Below are 18,052 nucleotides of genomic sequence, written 5' to 3'. Positions count from 1 at the left end.
CTGGCCTTGATGGCCTTGATGACATCTCGAGGTACCTTTCTATTCTAGTATTTTATGATTCCATGATGCTAAGATTAATGGGATTTTTAAAAGTGCCTAACACCCATTGAAATCAGTAGGCCAGGAGTGGTCCTGGGTCGTGTTTTTTGCTAGTTGTGTTTCAGAGGGGATCATAGGACAGACGTAGACCTGGGGTAGAGGGAAGGAAGGAGAGGTGAGGTGTTGAGTTGAACAAGGGCGGAAAAGTGAGATCAAGGTGGTGTGGAGTTTGCCTGGTCTTATTACAGTAAAACTCCAATTGTCCGGCATCCAGTGGTCCGGCACTCCCGATAGTCCGGCACCAACTGGAACCCGGAAGTGCTCTGGCCAGCTGGACAATTGGAGCTGCTCCGTGCCGCTTCCCCAAGTCCGCCGCTGCCGCAGCTGAAACTGATGAGCGGCGGACTTGGGGAAGCTGCAGAGCAGAGCAGATGGGGTGCTGACAGGTTGGTCCCACAGCACCGCCCCTCACCCCTCTGCTCAGGGATAACTACTGCAGTCTGGGGTGTGAGAAGCCCGCTCCCCTCCCCTCCAGAAACTCTTGGCAGCGGCATGGGGCTTCCCCCGCCTTCCTGCAATGACAGAGAGTTCGCCCCTTGCCGCGCCATTCCCCGCCCACCACCTGGATGCAGTGCGGGTCCGGCAAACCCGTCACAGCCCCCTGCCAGAGTACCTCCCGATACTCCGGCATATCCAATAATCCGGCAACATCTTGGTCCCAAAAGTGCCGGATTATCGGAAGTCTATTGTAGTAACAAGAACTGAATTTTTTCACTTGCAGATTTCCTCAAAGGGCTCATAATTATTTTTTGGAACTCTCTTTCTCTTGTCTGTTTTCAGAATCCTACTCCAGGACTGTACGTCTTTCTGCAGCCTTTGGACTATTCAGAAACAAACATTGAATATCATCTTTGTCCTCATCCAAAATATAAATTCACCAAAGAATATCCCACAGGATCCAGCATCCCAATTACACAAAAGAAATTTCTGCATCACAAGGTACAGCTTTTGGTTTCAGTGAAATATTTGCTGCAAAAGGTATAAGTTGGCGGAGAATTTGCCTTGTAGACTCTAAAAGAACATAAACGCTTATCCTCAAGGGAAGCTGTGTTAAGCTCTGATTGGCTTATGCTGCTGCAGGTAAATGTGGTTGTTCACTGGATGCACCTTGTGCTTCCCAGGGCTTCTCCGTGTCTTTTCTTCAGCAGCCGTGAAGCTCTCCTCCCTGTTTCTCTTTAAACCTTCAACTGCATCTTCAGAGCCCTGTGCTAGAGCCAGTAGCTTTTCAGGCGAAGAGAACTGAAGCTTAGTAAACACAGGCCTGTCAACGGGGGATGGCAGGGGACAAAAAGGGCTGTTGCCCGGAGCTGGGTGATTCAAAGAGGGCCAGGGCTCTCACTGTCACTGCTGTTACTGCCCTGGGACCCTTTAAATTACCGCCCAGGCTCTGAGAGCTGGGGGAAGGGAGGGCAGCACCATGCTCCAGGCAGCGCTGAGGGCCCACAGTCCCATCCCTGGTGCCTGAGGCACTAGCCCTTTCTAGGACGCAGAGCTGGCCCCACACATACCTGGCCTGGGAACTTGTGGAAGCTGTCAGCTGCCTGGATAACACATGCTTTCATCAAGCAAAGCAAGGCATTCCCCACCCTCCGCTCTCTTTACAGCATTGCATTTCACGGGCATGGCACTGTTGTCGTTTCAGGAAGTCATTCGAGGAGTAACATACTGGAGACGATTCCCATCAGTGGTTTATTCAGCCTTGTCTAATGCTCCCTCTCTGACAAGCACAATGATGCCTCATTGGTAAGAAAGAGTTTGAACATACAACACCTTCCCTCCAGGCCAGATTCTGTCGCCTTTCCTCCTATCGACCAGAAACCAGCTCCACATATTGTCCCAGGGAAACGGGGGAACAAGGCGTAGAGTAAATTACTACTCACTGGGTCCAATCCGTTGAAGCCAGTGAGCAGTGGATCAGGCTCAGGGTGAGTAAGGGGGGCAGAATCTAGCAGTATAAGTGGCATTTCAGTCTAATAAGAGCTGACCTTATGCCCAGACACTTCAGGGAGGCCCTAGCAACTCAGCTCAGCATATCCTGCTTGTGTGAGGGTGCCAGCAGGACACATGACAGGCCCAGGCATCTGACTGTAATATCATTCCCCCTCTCCCTTCCACTGCCAGCTTTGCTTCTTTACTCATCCTGCTCCCACAGTCCTTGCTCAGCAGAGGGAAAGAAGTAGCACTTAGGCCTCAATTCAAAACATACTTGAATCCATCCCTGTTCATCAGGGCCCTGACCAGAAGCCCACTGAAATCAATGGGAGCTTTTTAATCATATGCTCAAGTACGTACTTAACTCCCCTTGAAGTCAGCGAAGTATAACTAGGTGCATACAATTAGCACGTGCTTCAGTGCTTTGCTGAACTGAGAACATAGTGCCTGCTACAAGTGTCTGCATTAGCAGTGTAAAACACTCAGGCTGTGTCTACACTGCACCCCTTTTTCGGAAAAGGGGTGCAGATGAGACAAGTCGGAATTGCAAATGAAGCGGGGGATTTAAATATCCCCTGCTTCATTTGTATAAACATGGCTGCCGCTTTTTTACGGCTCGGGGCTTTGCCGGAGAAAAGCGCCAGACTAGACAGGGATCTTTCGGAAAATAAAGCCTTTTCGTAAAGGTCCCTTATTCCTCTTAAAATCAGGAATAAGGGACCTTTCGGAAAAGGCTTTATTTTCCAAAAGATCCCCATCTAGACTGGCACTTTTATCCGGCAAAGCCCCGAGCCGTAAAAAAGCGGCAGCCATGTTTATACAAATGAAGCAGGGGATATTTAAATCCCCCGCTTCATTTGCAATTCCGACTTGTCTCATCTGCATCCCTTTTCTGGAAAAGGGGTGCAGTGTAGACACAGCCTCAGAGCTGAATGAAAACCTTCCTGTGACCATTTCAATACCTGATGGTAGGTAGGTACCTATGCAGATATGCAGGCACCTAAACAAATGGCCTGACCTTCACAAGTGCTGAGCATCCAATCACTGCTGCCCGGATGCAGCAGCCCAGCCCCAGCCAGGTAAAGTAATCTGGCCCCTGACCCCCCACATACTCTACTTACCACCCCCAGCGCCCTTCCCTGCCTCCTGTCCCACACTCCAACCCCCTGCCCTGAACCCTTCATACACCCCGACTAGTGTTCCCTCTGAAGTGCGCTCACCAAGAATTTGCAGATGAGCAGTTACTTTGAACATCACACTACTTAGTTAAGTGTCTAAACACGCACCCTGGTGCCTAACTATCAATTTTGGACCTAAAACTTTAAAGAACAAAACTGTGCTTTGCTGACTTGTGTATCTATAGATAGCTGATGTATGTGCTTTCCAAAGTATCTGAATTTTCCAGAATCTGAAGATCCCTTGAACATATTTATCCTATGCCATAACTGTATGGTTATGTGTCATTTCAACAGCAGTGATCCCTACACTTTAGATATGCTTCCAAGAGAGGTACCACCTATGCTGGATGACTTACCCGAGAGAGACAAGGAAAATATAACTGGCTAGTAAGTTTCCTCTTTATTTTTTATTTAATATAATTTACAGTGAACTTTTAGCACTTATGTGAGTGCATATAGCATTTACATAAAACACGTACACAGTGACAAAAAAAAAGGATGGTTCTTTTTGCATAAAGTATCCTTTTGATTTCCCAGGCTAAAAAGTATAGGATGGATAGAAATAATACTGCTACAGAAAAACTAAATGTTTTTAACATATTCATTTTTAGTGAGAGTGAATCGGAGTTAAAAGTGGTTCTTACCCCAGATATGCTGAAAGCCGAATTTCCGCAGATTGAATCAGGAAAAGATGGAAGGTAAATGGATATTTTTTTTAAATCCAGGGAAGATGCTTGGCTAGGATGTTCAGGATTATGGACAGGCCAATTGCTGAGGTCCCTTTGTGGTTCCATCATTAAGATGATGTTCAAATTGTGCTCTTTGGGCAGGACCGAGTCCCTTTGTTTCATACTTCACAGTTTGAACTTAATCTCTACATTAAAACACGCTGGCTCTTCTTGGGCCAGGTGAATTTTCCATGAAGTTGGTTGGTTGGTTGGTTTTTTGTCCGATATTTACTGACTTTGGCAAAGGAAATGAGTCCTTTGAAATTTTCCCTTGGGATTATGATGTTTGTTTTAGGTTGCCCCAGCTAAAGATTGCTTCCCACATACAGTCATTCCCATGGTGTCTTGCACATACGCTGCTTTTTAAATGTCACATATATAAACCCAAAAAAGGGGATTAGCTCTTTGTTATAACCTGGCATAGCCACCCTGGAGCACCCATGGAAAAACCTAGTGGGTGCTTAGCACCCAACAGCAGCCAATTCCACCTTCCCTCCCAATCCCAGTCCTTCCAGTCTACAGGTGTCCCCTCTGATTAACTCCTCCCAGAGCCTCCCACCTGCTGGGATCATCTGTTTCACAGCACGGAAGAAGTGTTGGAGGGGAAGGGAAAAGAGCAGGGATGGGGCACACTCAGAGTAGGGGCAGAACTGGGAAGAGTTGGGGTGAGGGTGGGGGCTTGGGGAAAGGGAGCATAGGTGGGCAGAGCCTTGGGTGGACAGGGAATTGAGCACTCTTCGGGCCTGGAGGAAGCCAGAGCCTATGTAATCTGGTCTCTGCTAGAAAGCCAAGAGACCAGTGTTCCCTCTTAGCTGTGCGCTTGTGCAGCTGCCGAGGAAAAATTTAAATGCCATCCATCTGATTAGCAGAGCATGCACTGTGAGGTTTTGTGTTTCTATTGGTGGTGCACATCCATAAATGCCACAGTGAATGTAAAAATTATTCCGCGCATGGATGGAAAAAATCCACACACAGATGGAAAAGATTAGAGGGAACATTTCAGGAGATCTATCAGGCTCTGCTGGTGACTTCCGTTCTCCAGTACTGCTAGGCTGCATTGCATCCACAGCTCAGCACAGAGATTCTGGGGAGCCCGGCTGGGCGGAGGGGAGACAGGGAGGGCTCTGAAGGATGGACAGGGGTTTTGTAGGTTAAGCAGCAGGCAGGCAAGGATGGCTAACTCTATTGTCTTGGCTTCAAGACAGCAACTCCATGGGCTGGAGAGTGGGGGCAAGTGCACTTGTGGGGAGTCATAGGAGGATGTGAGGGAGGCTGAGCAGGGCAAGGAAGGTGATCAGGGGCTAAGATGGTAAAGTAAGATGGGGAGCATGGTATTGTGGAAGCAGTGAGGCTTTGGCCAGAGGCAATGTGGTCTGATACAAACAAATGTAGAGTTAGGTATGAGCCAATCCTGTGTTCTAACCCTGACTCTGTCACGGATGCACTGTGTGGCTTTGGGCCAACTGCTTCACTTCTCCATGGTAAGTCTTGCCATCTGCAAAATAGGGGTAATCATGTTTGCCTGCCTCCCTCACAAAGCTGCTGAGAGAACAGCTTTGAATTTGCAGGCTGTGATTTTCATAACCACCTAATTCCCATGCATTCAAAAAGGAATTGAGTTTTCAAACCCCTAAGCAGCATATCATACATAAAGCATTATATAAATGCTAAGCATTATGGCGACTGTAATGAAGTGCTAATTATAGTATTGTAATCTCTGTGGTGTCAATTTACAGTAATTTACAGTACATAAGCACCTGAATTTATTTATGTGTCTCAGTCCTGCTTTCTCTGTTCCCTCTCACTCTGCTCTTTAGAACATGAGGATTTGGAATAGTTTGTTTTAATAAGGAATGGTCTTTTTCTCCTAGTGATACAGCACTAGAAGTTAAACGTGCTTCCAGCAACATAGTGGATACCTCTGCTCCTGTTTCTGGGTAAGCAGATGGGTGACTGTTAAGATTCATTCTTTTAAAATTCTGTTATTTTCTACAAAGCTAAAAAAATCCTACTTTAAACAAATCTTGGCTCAGGAGACAGCCTGGCCCATGGGTTTGGAACAAACTCACATAGTAACTAAAGACCATCACAAACCTCACCATCTTTCATTCTAATGCAAGGCACATTTCTTTGACCTGGCCTTCTCTAACAAACAAATAATTTTGTGTCCATGTGTGTGTGTTATAAAAAAATCAAAACAAAATACTCCCTATTCACACTTCTCCCCTGGAGAGTGGATGAAAGAACAGATGTGACAGGTATTAGTCACACAATTTAATGCATGACTGGAAGGTGCGTATATACTATGGTAATGAGCACAGCATAAGAGCGTCTATTGAACAGAAAAGAATATTGCATTAGAAATGTTCTATTCATTGAGCTTTGGGTACCTCTGCACTAGCCAGAGGAGGCTGTGTTGGCTAGATTACTCCCATTAGCATTAGTTGTAGACCAGTGATTACATCTACTAGAGAAAGTCTCAGAGGGGTAGCCGTGTAAGTCTGTAACTTAAAAAAATTGACGAGGAGTCCTGTGGCACCTTATAGACTAACAGATTTATTGGAGCATAAGCTTTTGTGGGCAAAGACCCACTTTTCGTCAGATACCCACAAAAGCTTATGCTCTAATAAATCTGTTAATCTATAAGGTGCCACAGGACTCCACGTCACTTTTGCAGATCCAGACTAACACGGCTACTCCTCTGATACTTAAAAAAAAAAAAAGAAAAAAAGTAATCCTGCGGCACCTTAGAGACTAACATATATATATATATATATAACTGGGCTTGCCGAGCTGCGGTGAGCCCTGCTCGCCAGCCGCGCTGTCCGGTGTTCTGCGCATGCGCAGATTGCCGGAACCCAGCTCTTCCAGATTGCCCCGGGCAAGTAGATTACAAAGGTTGTCGAGCCCTGCATATAAATATCATGAGCTTTTATGGGGGAAAAACCCACTTTTTTAGATGAGGTCGAGTGGAGAAAAAAGGGGGGACTTTCAGAATTTATAACAGGAAGAAAAAGGGAGGGGGGAAGTGCCTGTCAATTGCCATGCTGGTGCTAATGAGGCTAATTGAGTGGGCTGGATGTATTCCATACTTAGCTTTTGATCTCAGTGAGGTGTTAAATTTAGGGAAAGCAGCTGTTATAATGGGCCACCCAGTTAATGTCTTTGTTCAGGCCAAGGGAAACAGTGTCAAATTTGCCTATGAGCTCAATTCCCCACTCTCTTTATATGTATATAGTTGGCTTGTGGAATTCTTTTGTAGGAGAATGGCTACTTTTAAATCCAGGATTGAGTGACCAGGCAGGTTAAAATGTAAAATTTACTAGAGAATATATTGCTGGTGGGTTTTTTTGTTTGTTTTTTGTTTTGTTTTTTGCCATTCTTAGGGTATCTCTGCCACCATGACTGTGAGGATTGGTTTTGGTTTTATTTGATTTTTACCCTCCTAGCATCAGAGATTGGTCACGGCAGGAGATGGGACACAGGGGGAGGTAGACCAGAACAGGGAATCCTCTTTCTCAGACCCTGGGCTGCTGTGTTTTGCTCCCATGTTCAGGGTCAAACTGATCACTAGTTGGGGAATGGGAAACTAGTTGGGGACCTTGGAAGTTTCCATCATTCTCTGCAGCCTGGGCTATGGATCGCCTGCTAGGATGATCTGGGCATATCTAAGCTAATCAATTCCCTGCCATTGCAGGAGCCTCAGGTGATACTGACTGAGTACTGACACGTTTTGGTCTCACTAAAATCATGGGCTCAGCACAGAGGTATCCGGGTGAAATTTAAGGGCTTGCAACATAAAGGAAGTCAGACTAGATGATCTAATGACATTTTCTGACTTCAAACGGGGATGGGCAATAATTTTTGACAGGGGGCCACTCCAAAATTTTGGAAAGTGGTCAAGGGCCTCACTCCTCCATGATATTAATGGAGGAGATGTGGGGTCTGGGATGGAGTTTGGGTGCAGAAAGGAGCTAGGGATAAGGGATTGGGGTGTGGGAGGGAGACTGGAATCTGGGAGGGAGTTTGGGTGAAGGAGGTGGTTGTGACCTAGGGCAGGGGACTGGCGTGCAGGAGTTTGGGATGTGACCTATGGTAGGAGGGGATTGGGATTTGGGGCAGGAGATTGGGGTGCCAGATCTGGGAGGGAGTGTAGTGCAAGAGGGGGACATAGGGTTTGGGTATGTTGAGTGGGGGAGGCAGAGGGTTGGGGCAGAGAGGGGCTGGGGTGCCAGAGGCATGCTGTGGCCAGGAGACTTAGCAGCCAAATCAGCCTGCCTGCCTGCAGAGCTAAGGCTTGCAGAGCTTAAAATGTTTCCCAGCCAGCCAGCCTGCCTGCTTGCCGAGCCATGTGCTTCACTGAATAACTGAGCTGAATAACTGAGCTGAGGAGAGGGGGTGTGGTTCTTCTTGGCTGCCTGTTATTCAAACAAGCAACTCCCATTGGCTGGTTTCTGGCCTGAAACCGACCAATGGGAATGTGCTGGGGGTGGAGCAGCTCCTGAAACTTCCCTCCTCACCTCCAGTTTTGAAACAGAAAGGAAGGCAGACAATTGCATTTCTGCACGGGGCTGCGGGGGAAACAGGGGAGCCTGCCTGGGGCTCCCCACTGCCTCAGTGGGCCAGATCCAGTGGCTTGGCAGGCCAAATCCAGCCTGCAGGCCATATTTTGCCCAGGCCAGCTTTAAATGCTATGAAATTGCTTCTCCCTGCAGCTACTGAGATGTGGAGTTTGAGTTTATTCTCAGGACACTTTATTGTGCAATGATACAGGCTCTGTGTCTTGATTACAGAGAAACTTGTGGTGCAACGTCCAAAACAACGAAAAGAAAAAAGAAAAATTCAGTGCCTTGCATTGTGACATGCATCAGAGGAGTAGCCATGTTAGTGTATATCTCCAAAAACAATGGGGAGTCCTGTGGCACCTTAGATTAACAGATTTATTTGAGCAAAAACTTTTGAGTCTTTTTCCACAAAAGCTTATGCCCAAATAAATCTGTTAGTCTTTAAGGTGTCACAGGACTCCTCGCTGTTTTTAAGAAAAATCGTGATTCTCATCCTAATGCTGAGTTTTCCACAGTTGCTCTCTCCACATGACCACACGGGACTGAGGACAAGTCTGAGAAATGGGAGCCCGTGGCCAGTGAGTCTGGAAACTGCATAAATCCACAGGTCACAATCCTCATTGGTGGGGGAGGGGACACAAGACAGTAGCTGCTGCTAAAGCAAGTAGGCAATAATACAGCCATAATACAGGCTTAGCATTTCCTGCATGACAGATTTGGGGAAAAGTTTCCTATTTGCTTGAGCTTTAAAATGGCGGACTCCAGACTGTATTAACAAACAAGTAAGACCTAATCTAGTGTCTTTTGATGCCAGTGGAAGTTGCTTGAATTCCCAACAGAAGGCTTGTTAGCATCTCCTTCTGCCCGCCACCCTTACAAATATGATTCAATTCTGTGGTGATCTGGAAGCCTATTTTTGCCACCTCCATCTAAAGGAATTTTTCCAACACACCAACGAACAACATACTGACCCTCAAGATCCCACTTGCCAACCCCACAAGAAGAAAGCCTCTATGTGGCCTCCTCCTGATGGTCGTAATGAGAGTCTTGCCTTCTATATCAATTGCTTCCACAAATGTGCATGGGCCAACATTGTCAGCAAACAACATGTGACATATAACTCAGCCATGTACAACACAATGCTATACACAGCCTTAAAAACAATTTTAATATTATAATCAAAGAGTCTGACAAAGGGGGCGCTGTAGCCATCATGAATAGAACAGATTATGAACAGGAGGCTGCCAGACAACTCACCAGTACCACATTCTACAGGCTTCTCTCCTCTGATCCCACTAAAGAATACCAATAAATCCTAAATCACCTGCTCATGAAACTCCCTGATACAACTTGGGACCACGTCTATACTAAAAAACTCAAATCCCGAAGATCCACAAACCTGGAAATCTCGGATGTCCCATCATCTTAGGCATTGGCACACTTACAGCAGGATTATCCAGTTATGTTGACTCTCTCCTCAGACCCTATGCTGCCAGCACTGCTAGCTATCTTTGAAACACCACCAGCTTCCTGAGGAAACTACAGAACATCAGAACCTTTCTGAAAACACCATCCTGGCCACCATGGAAGTAGAAGCTCTTTACACCAACATTCCACGTGATGATGGATTACAGGCTATCAGGAACACTATCCCCAATGATACCACTGCACACCTGGTTTCAGAGCTCTGTGACCTGAACCTTGCCCACGACTATTTCCAATTTGTGGAAAATTTTTATCTTCAAGTCAGCAGCACAGCTATGGGCAGCTGCATGACCCCTTTATGCCAATATCTTTATGGCTGATCTTGAACAATGCTTCCTCAGGTTTCGCTCCCTAGCACCTTTACTCTACCTATGCTACATTGATATTATCTTCATCATATGGACCTATGGGAAAGAGACCCTTGAAGAATTCCACAGGGATTTCAACAACTTCCACCTCACTATCAACCTTACCCTGGAACAGTCCGTACAAGAGATCCACTTCCTTGACACTACAATTAAATGACGGCCACATTTCCACCGCCTTATACCAGAAACCTACCAACCGTCACACCTACTTACATGCCTCGAGCTTCTATCCAAGACACATCACACAATCAGTTGTTTACAGCCATGCCCTAAGATACAACCAGATTTGCTCCAAGCCCACAGAGACATATACAGGATCTCTATCAGACATTCTTAAAACTTAAATACCTACCCAGGGTAATGAAGAAAACAGATTGACAGAGCCAGACATCTTCTTCAAAATAGGCCTAACAAACAAAATAACAGAATACCACTGGTCATTACCTACAGCCCACAACTTAAACCCCTACAGCACATCATTAACAATCTACAACCTATCCTGGAAAATTATCCCTCACTCTCACAGGCCTTGGGGGATGGGCCAGTCCTCACCTACAGACAACCCTCTAACATGAAACAAATTCTTTCCAGCAACCACACAGCACATCTCCATCATACTCACCCAGGAACCCACCCCTGCAATAAACTCCAGTGCCAACTCTGTCCACCATTGTTTCAGGACCTAACCACATAAGCCCCCACCTCAGATGCTCATACAACTGCACATCCACTAATGTGATCTATGCCATCAAGTGCCAGCAGTGCCCCTCTGCCATGTACATTGGCCAAACTGGACAGTCTCTACTACAAAAAATTAATGGACACAAGTCAGATATTCAAAGTGGTAACACACAGAAACCTGTTGGGGAACATTTTAACTTGCCCGGGCACTTTCTAATGGATCTAAAAGTGACTATACTATTACAAAGCAATTTCAAAAAACAACTGGAGAGAGAAGCTGTGGAACCTACGTTTCTTTGCAAATTTGACACCTGTGATCAAGGTCTGAACTACTGGATGGGCTGCTACTTTCAACACCCTAAAGACATCAAAAGTAAAGTATTGGGCACTTAAGCCCACTCTGTTAGCCTCATTTAGCATGATCACTCTAATTGACAAGGTTTTTTTTCCTTCTCTTTCCCTCCCTATCCCTTCTTTTTTTGCTGTTTATTTGTACCCCTGGATCTCTTGCTCCATTCATCTGAAAAATGGGGTTGTGCCCACAAAAGCTCATGATACCATCTACATTTGTTGTTAGTCTCTAAGGTGCTGCTGGACCATTCGCTGTGTTTTAAGTTTTTTCAATTACAGACTAACATGGCTACCCCTCTGAGACTTTTTAGCAGTATTGTGTGTGTGTATTTTACTGGATTATACCATTTCTATTTTTCACTCTCTTGAAATCTCTCCAAACATATTGTTGCTGCAAAGTTAGTAGCTCTCCAGTAAGCAGTTAGTTGAGCTCAGAGGAAACGCCCCCATCACAGTCCATTTTACCTTTTTTAATACTGTCTATACTCATATAGAACAGCACTTAAATAGGCCTTCCTAAAGATATCTCCTGCCTCTAAAAACAAAGTGAATGTGACACGTTGGCATGAATGGCTCTCGCTTTGGTTTTATCACCTTTCTGTAACAGTTTACCTTGTTATAAATTACTTTCACCATCTCCTGCAGAGACCCAAGAGACCATCTGGATCGGTATTTTCAATCCCAGAATAGCAAACTCAGAGAGAGGCTGGAGAAAATGAAGCAGAAAGCACTCAACAAAACCCTCATTCTGGAATAACAGCTAGTTCACAAATTCCTCAAGTCAGTCCCTGTTTCTTTTACACTAACATGCTGTATCTCAGCCCCACAATATTGCCGGTTCAGGACTTCAGTATCTGTGCAGAACAGGTATGAAATTATGATCAGCAAGCAACAGATTTCTGTAAAGGCACAAACCCCCTCTTGTACAATCTTGACTACAGTCATTACTGTATATATTGTATTTGAGCTGAATGACCTCTCTGTGAGGGATTCCTTCCCTATATGCTTGTTCATTGTGCACTGGGGTTAAGTGCTGGAGAATTACACAAGCGCATCAATAGTTTGTAGTTTTATATACAACTTTCCGCACACACATACCTATTTAATGGACTATCTTTTCTCTGCCACTAAGTACTGTTTTATATGCATTTTGTCTGAGAGTGTCTGCTGCTTTCAAATAAAATGTAAAAACCTCTATGAAGAAATTGTTTGGATTTGGCTAATTTCAATATTGTTTTGATATAGATTTTGCTCACAAACTAGAGTAAACTCCGTGGATGAGCCTGCAGTACAGCCCAGGGGCCTGTCCATGAGTGGTTTCCGGTGCGTCACTGAGGACTAGTCTACACTGGGAACTTACCTCAGCACAGCTACACCTCTCGGGGGTGTAACACATCTATAGCCTAAAAGATGCAGTTATGCTGATCTCACTCCCGTAGACAGTGCTAGAGTGATGGAAGAGTTCTTCTGTCAGCTTAGCTACTGCCTCCGAGGCCATGTGTACACTATTATTTATATTGGCAACAATGTTGTCACTCAGATGTGAAAAAACACATCCTGGAGCAACATGTGTTTTGTTGGCACAAGCAGGCATGTGCATAGCATTATGTCGGCTGGAGAGCCTCTCTGCCTCTGCTCATGGAAGTGGTTGTATTCTGCCAACAGGCACTCCCTTCGCCACAGAGCAGCTGCAAAAGTGATCAGTCCAGCTCTGCCGTTGTAAGCTTGCTAGTGGACATGGCCGCAGGGAGGCAGATGAATTCCAGTGACAGGAGAACCCCTGCTGTTGCTGTAGCGAGTGTCTAACTGAAGCACTACAGTGGGGGCAGACGCAGCTGTGCTGCTGTAGCATTTTAAATGTAGACATGCCCTGACTCTAAGTCTCCACCCAAGCTATTCACTCCTGGTTGGTACTGGGAGGGGGGACTTAAGTCCTGTTATTGTCCACAATTAAACAACAGGCACTGACCCTGTGACAAGGCAATCTGCTCCTTTAATTGCTGCGGGAAGCGGGGGTGGAAAGGGAGCAGCCCTCTGCCCAGCAAGCAGGCTAGCAGACAGGTCCTGGGAATCAGCTGACATAGGTGATCAACACTTCATGTGTGAGCCACACTCTCACCAGGACAACATAAAGGCAAACTCAGCTCTGTGCAGGGAGGGGCAAACCAGACATAGACTTGAGTCTGTCAGCTTTTTCCTTCCTCCCCTGAGGCTCCTGGTATTGGAAAGGGCCCTACCCAGTAGCTGAGGAGCCCAGTCTAAACCCCTTATGAAACTGTTTGTGTTTTTTGTTGTGCACTTTGTTTTCCTAGGCCACGTCTACACTGCAAGGTTTTTGCGCAAAAACAGCTGGTTTTGTGTAAAAACCCGTGGAGCATCCACACCTCAAATGTGCTTTTGCACAAGGAAATCAAGGAAAACAGAGGGGCTTTTTCTGCCATACGTAAACCTCCTTTTACGAGGCATAACTCCCTTTTGCGTAAGAGTTCTTGCGCAAAAAGGCATGTGTGGATGCTCCAGAGGGGTTTCTTGCATAAGAGCGTTCATGCGGTATGGCCGCTCTCTTGCACAAAATCGTAAAAACTCCTGTGCAAAAGGCTTCTTGCACAAGAAACATGTAGTGTAGATGTAGCCCTAGGGAAGAAAGTAAATAGAGCCCTGAAAAACAGGGAAGAAGCCTACCCTGTGTGTGGCTGGCTGTCCATCCCCAGCTGATGACAAGGTCCACTGGTGTACAGTCCCCTCCAGCATCCAGTAGTGAGGGAGTTAACACTTTGCTCAAGTAGGCCGCTCCCAAGCAGGTGGAATGGATCCAGATGTAACGAGAGAGAGAGAGAGAGAGAGAAAGCTCCTGAATGAGGGAAAGGAGAAGTTTCTAGTGAACAGACTTCATAGACTACTAGGAGAAAGGGGAAATGCCAAGGTGCCTCAGGAACTCTGTGACAGGTTAGCAGGGGGTTGGCTTGGCAGTAGCTTGAGTAGGGCTTGTTTATTCTCTACGTTGTGGTATATTCAAGTTAAAGCTTGCCTCATGCAAGGTTATTGTGACAAACATTTGAGAGAAAAGCTCTGTGTGAAAGTCTGCCTTGGAATTGGGGTGGGTGGGTGTGTTCGCGGTCGCCTCTCCCCTGAGGAAAGCAGGCTCCAGGGTGTTACCACACAGACACATCCTTGCTTAACTTTGGAACACTAATTAAGGTGGGGTTATTCTAGGGGGAAGTTTTAAGTATAGTGCCCCCTTACCTGAGATGCATGTAACTTTTCCTAGTGCCAAGCAACTGTCATAAAGTCAGTCTTTGTTGTGGGCAAGTAGTGGGTTGACTTGTGTGTTTGGTTTATCCTAGGAGAGCTGGTTAGGCAATTTAAAGAATGGTCTAAGCTTTCTAAAGCTGAGACCGTAAAAAGCCTGATTCCTATGGACTGCACCTCTGTCAGGTAAGGTCATGAAATGCTGAAATCCCCATTGCATGTTAGGACCTGTGTTATATGCCAGAAATGCTTCCTTGAGATGCAGCCCCTTAGGAAACAAGTTGGAGTCAGAACAGATAAATGCTGATACCAACCAAAATCCCCAGGTGCAAGGAGTGGTGCAAAAAGGGAGCCTGTTTTCCCCTAGGTTTCAGAGGGTAGCCATGTTAATCTGTTTCAGCAAAAACAACAAGGAGTCTAGTGGCACCTTAAAGACTAACAGTTTTATGAGAACATACACTTTCATGAGTTGCAACTCACAAAAGCATATGCCTCGATACAATCGTTAGTCTTTAATGTGACACTGGACTCCTTGTGGTTTTCTTCTCTGTGTGTCAGACAGCTGTAGCTACTCCCAGCCAATTATTTTAGCTTTGTTGTCTCAGAGAGGCTAAGAGTAGGTTTCTGCTAATTGCTTAAAAACACAGTTGCCACCAAGGTAAACCTGGAAGTTGCACAGTATTGGGTGTCTTCAGATTTTCTCTTATTACAATGAGTGTTTAAATAGGCGAGATGCATGCTGCTGCTTTTTTCTGTTGAGGGAAACTGAGCAACAAGTCTAGATGGACTTGTCTAATACTCTAATTTGGGGACATATGTGATGCATGGATTCTGTTCTCCAGAGCAAAGATTAGTAAAAGGGTTGATAGCAGTATGCCAGAATGAGGCAGCATAAAGCAGCTAAGATTTTACTTACAGGTGGTGGTAGAGGAAGGGTTTGAAAAGGGATGGGGCCAGGGCAGCCATAGAATGAGATGATAAAACAGCTCTCATCGGAGGGCTGTTCTCACCAGTGGAATTGTAGTAGTTGTTTCAACAGAACCCAGAGCCACTCAATAGATCTTCAAGGTGATGCACCTTGCTCCTGTGTTCTAAGGTTTGTAGGGCCAGGGATCAGCCTGCCGAGAGGAGGTTCTTTGTTTCCACAGCCCCCAGGGACAACTCCAGCAGCCACAGCACAGAGGAGGTCTAGCAGCCATACTTTCTATCCCTATAAAGCAGGGGTGGGGAACCTACGGTGGGGAACCTGAGGGCTACCCCCCACAAAATCTATTAGCCTGGGCCTCCCTAGGCTTTGGTGTGCAATGGGAATGTGAGGAGTGTCTTTCTGCTTCTCAGTCGGGGGCCATGTCAGTGAGGTGGCTTTTTTGCATGGTCCCCAACTGATTTTTTCTGTGGGTCAGCGGCCCCTGGCTAAAAAAGGTTCCCTGCTATAAAGCAACTTTACACCACCCAGGGTGACCCCTTGTGCAGTGGGAACATGGGGAGCACTAGGTCAGCTATTGTACCTTTTGTGTCCCCAGGAATGACTCCCCTTTTTGCAATGTAGCAGTTTCTTCAGTTATGGGAAGTTGTGTTTCTGCAACACACGACAGCTGGTCAAACTGACTTGCCACATCTTTGGAATCTACTCGTTCAAAGGCTGCCAAATGTTTGCTATGCAGTGTCTGACTAGTTCAAATTACTTTGGGTTACCTGGATTATGGAAGGTGATCGATATATAATTCCAAGTTCTGTTCTGTATCATACTGGCATATGCATGTTGGTTTTGCTAATCCCACATCAGTTAAAAAAAAAAGTACTCCAAATTACCATGGGTGGAGGAATTTCTCAGTGAAATTTCTCTTGTGGGGAAAACCAAAACTTTTCATTGAAATGTATCGGTTTCAATTAAACTATTGTCAGGAAGGTTTCTCAGCTCTCAGAGATTCACCCCACAATAGCTTAGTGGCATTCACTTGGGATACAGGAAACTCAGCATCAGACCTTTGTTGTGCTGGATTCAGAACTGGGTTGTGAGAAACCTGATTTAGAGCCCCAACCATTTGGGTCTTGGCTATTTAACAGTGATTCTCTCACTTTTTGTACCTGATTTGGAAGGATTTTGGTTTGGTCCCAGTGGAGCAGGAAACTCTTTTGAATCCTCCACAGAATTCATGAGATGGGAAACCCACTCCTCTCAACCCCCCACCTTGCTCTACTTAGCTTCCTGTGTTCTTCTTTAATTGTACTCTGTGCATCCCCTGCCTTAGCCCATGTGTTATTTGCTTAAAAACATGAAATTTGCCTACATAATTATAAGTGCTTCTTGAAGTGTGTCAGTCACGAAATGCAGAAGTTTTCTGGCCTGCACAAAACATTTTTATTTCTATGATTAAATATTATTTTGGTAAATAAAATAGTAACACTTTTAAAAATGTATCTCAAAAACAATGAGTACATTTAGTTTCCCAAGGCAAAGCCTCCTAAATCACCTGCTGGAGAAATACAGAATCCTTTCAGGGGTTGGTTTCCTGGGGGCTGAGCCCTTAGAACTGAGTCCTCCTAGCACTGAACTGGTTCAGTGTCTTTATTGCTCTGCAGGGGGATGGTAACCCCAACCCTGTGTCTTGGATGGGGAGACCAGAGGATGTGGCCAAGCAGGACAGGATAGCGGGGAGCCCCAGGGAGCAGAAAGGCAGGTGTCAGTGGCATGATCAGCCTGCCAGGGGACAACCCAACAGGATGTTGGTGATTTTAACCCATTGCAGTATGCTAAGAAGAAGTGGCATTATTCATGTGCTTAAGTCAGTGGTTCTCAACTCGTTTCAGTCCATGGACCACAAAGCCAATCAAAAAATGTTCGTGGACCACCTCCAGCACATGTAGCACAGGACGAACGACACAGCAACAGCTCAGCACGACAGCGGCAGCTACACTGATACTCAGAGCCTCAGACGGAAGTTACTGGCAACACAACGCGGTTGCGTCCTAGGTGACACTATGGATGATGCACTGCGTGCTTGTGAACACGGCATAAAACAGCCTAATGGCAGCGCCTGCTCATGCCATGTGACTTGGAACAATGTTCCTGTAGACCACCGAAAAAGTCACCATGGACCACAAGTTGAGAACCACAGGCGTAAGTGCTTTGCTATGTTGAGATCTCAACCATCAGAAGTCAGACAGATAATGGTCACAGATCCAGAGTTAGTGTGCCACAGCACCCTTCCTACAGAATAAGCCATGTGAATTTACTGCCTCAGCCTGGAGCTCTGGGCATCCAGTATTCCTGCTTCACACCATGTGCTCCATTCAGTGACTCAGGCCCCTGGTGGATACTGGTGCACTCTTAGGGATGAATGCACTTCACCAAGCATTTGCAGTGACAGACAGTATGGTCAAAACAAGGGGGTTTATGAGTCATGTGGAATATG

The 18,052-nt window shown here is 45.9% G+C and overlaps 1 protein-coding gene across 3 annotated transcripts in view; it reads left to right on the top strand.

Moving 5' to 3' along the window:
• Positions 1–12,582, top strand: part of CFAP221 (cilia and flagella associated protein 221) — a 53,014-nt gene extending 40,432 nt beyond the window's left edge. For all 3 annotated transcript variants that reach the window (XM_025178792.3, XM_006137634.5, XM_089779691.1), the window contains exons 20-25: positions 880–1,038; positions 1,742–1,842; positions 3,504–3,596; positions 3,821–3,907; positions 5,809–5,874; positions 12,033–12,582. In XM_025178792.3, the coding sequence (XP_025034577.2) occupies positions 880–1,038; positions 1,742–1,842; positions 3,504–3,596; positions 3,821–3,907; positions 5,809–5,874; positions 12,033–12,144 (618 nt within the window). In that variant the 3' untranslated portion in view covers positions 12,145–12,582. The remainder of the gene's footprint in view (positions 1–879; positions 1,039–1,741; positions 1,843–3,503; positions 3,597–3,820; positions 3,908–5,808; positions 5,875–12,032) is intronic.
• Positions 12,583–18,052: the final 5,470 nt, after the last annotated feature.

This window comes from Pelodiscus sinensis, chromosome 7 (genome assembly GCF_052426305.1).
Source record: "Pelodiscus sinensis isolate ZL-2025 chromosome 7, ASM5242630v1, whole genome shotgun sequence".
NCBI classification, from domain to species: domain Eukaryota; kingdom Metazoa; phylum Chordata; order Testudines; family Trionychidae; genus Pelodiscus; species Pelodiscus sinensis.
The sequence above is the reverse complement of the archived record's forward strand: the minus strand, read 5'-3'. Positions and strand labels throughout refer to the sequence as shown.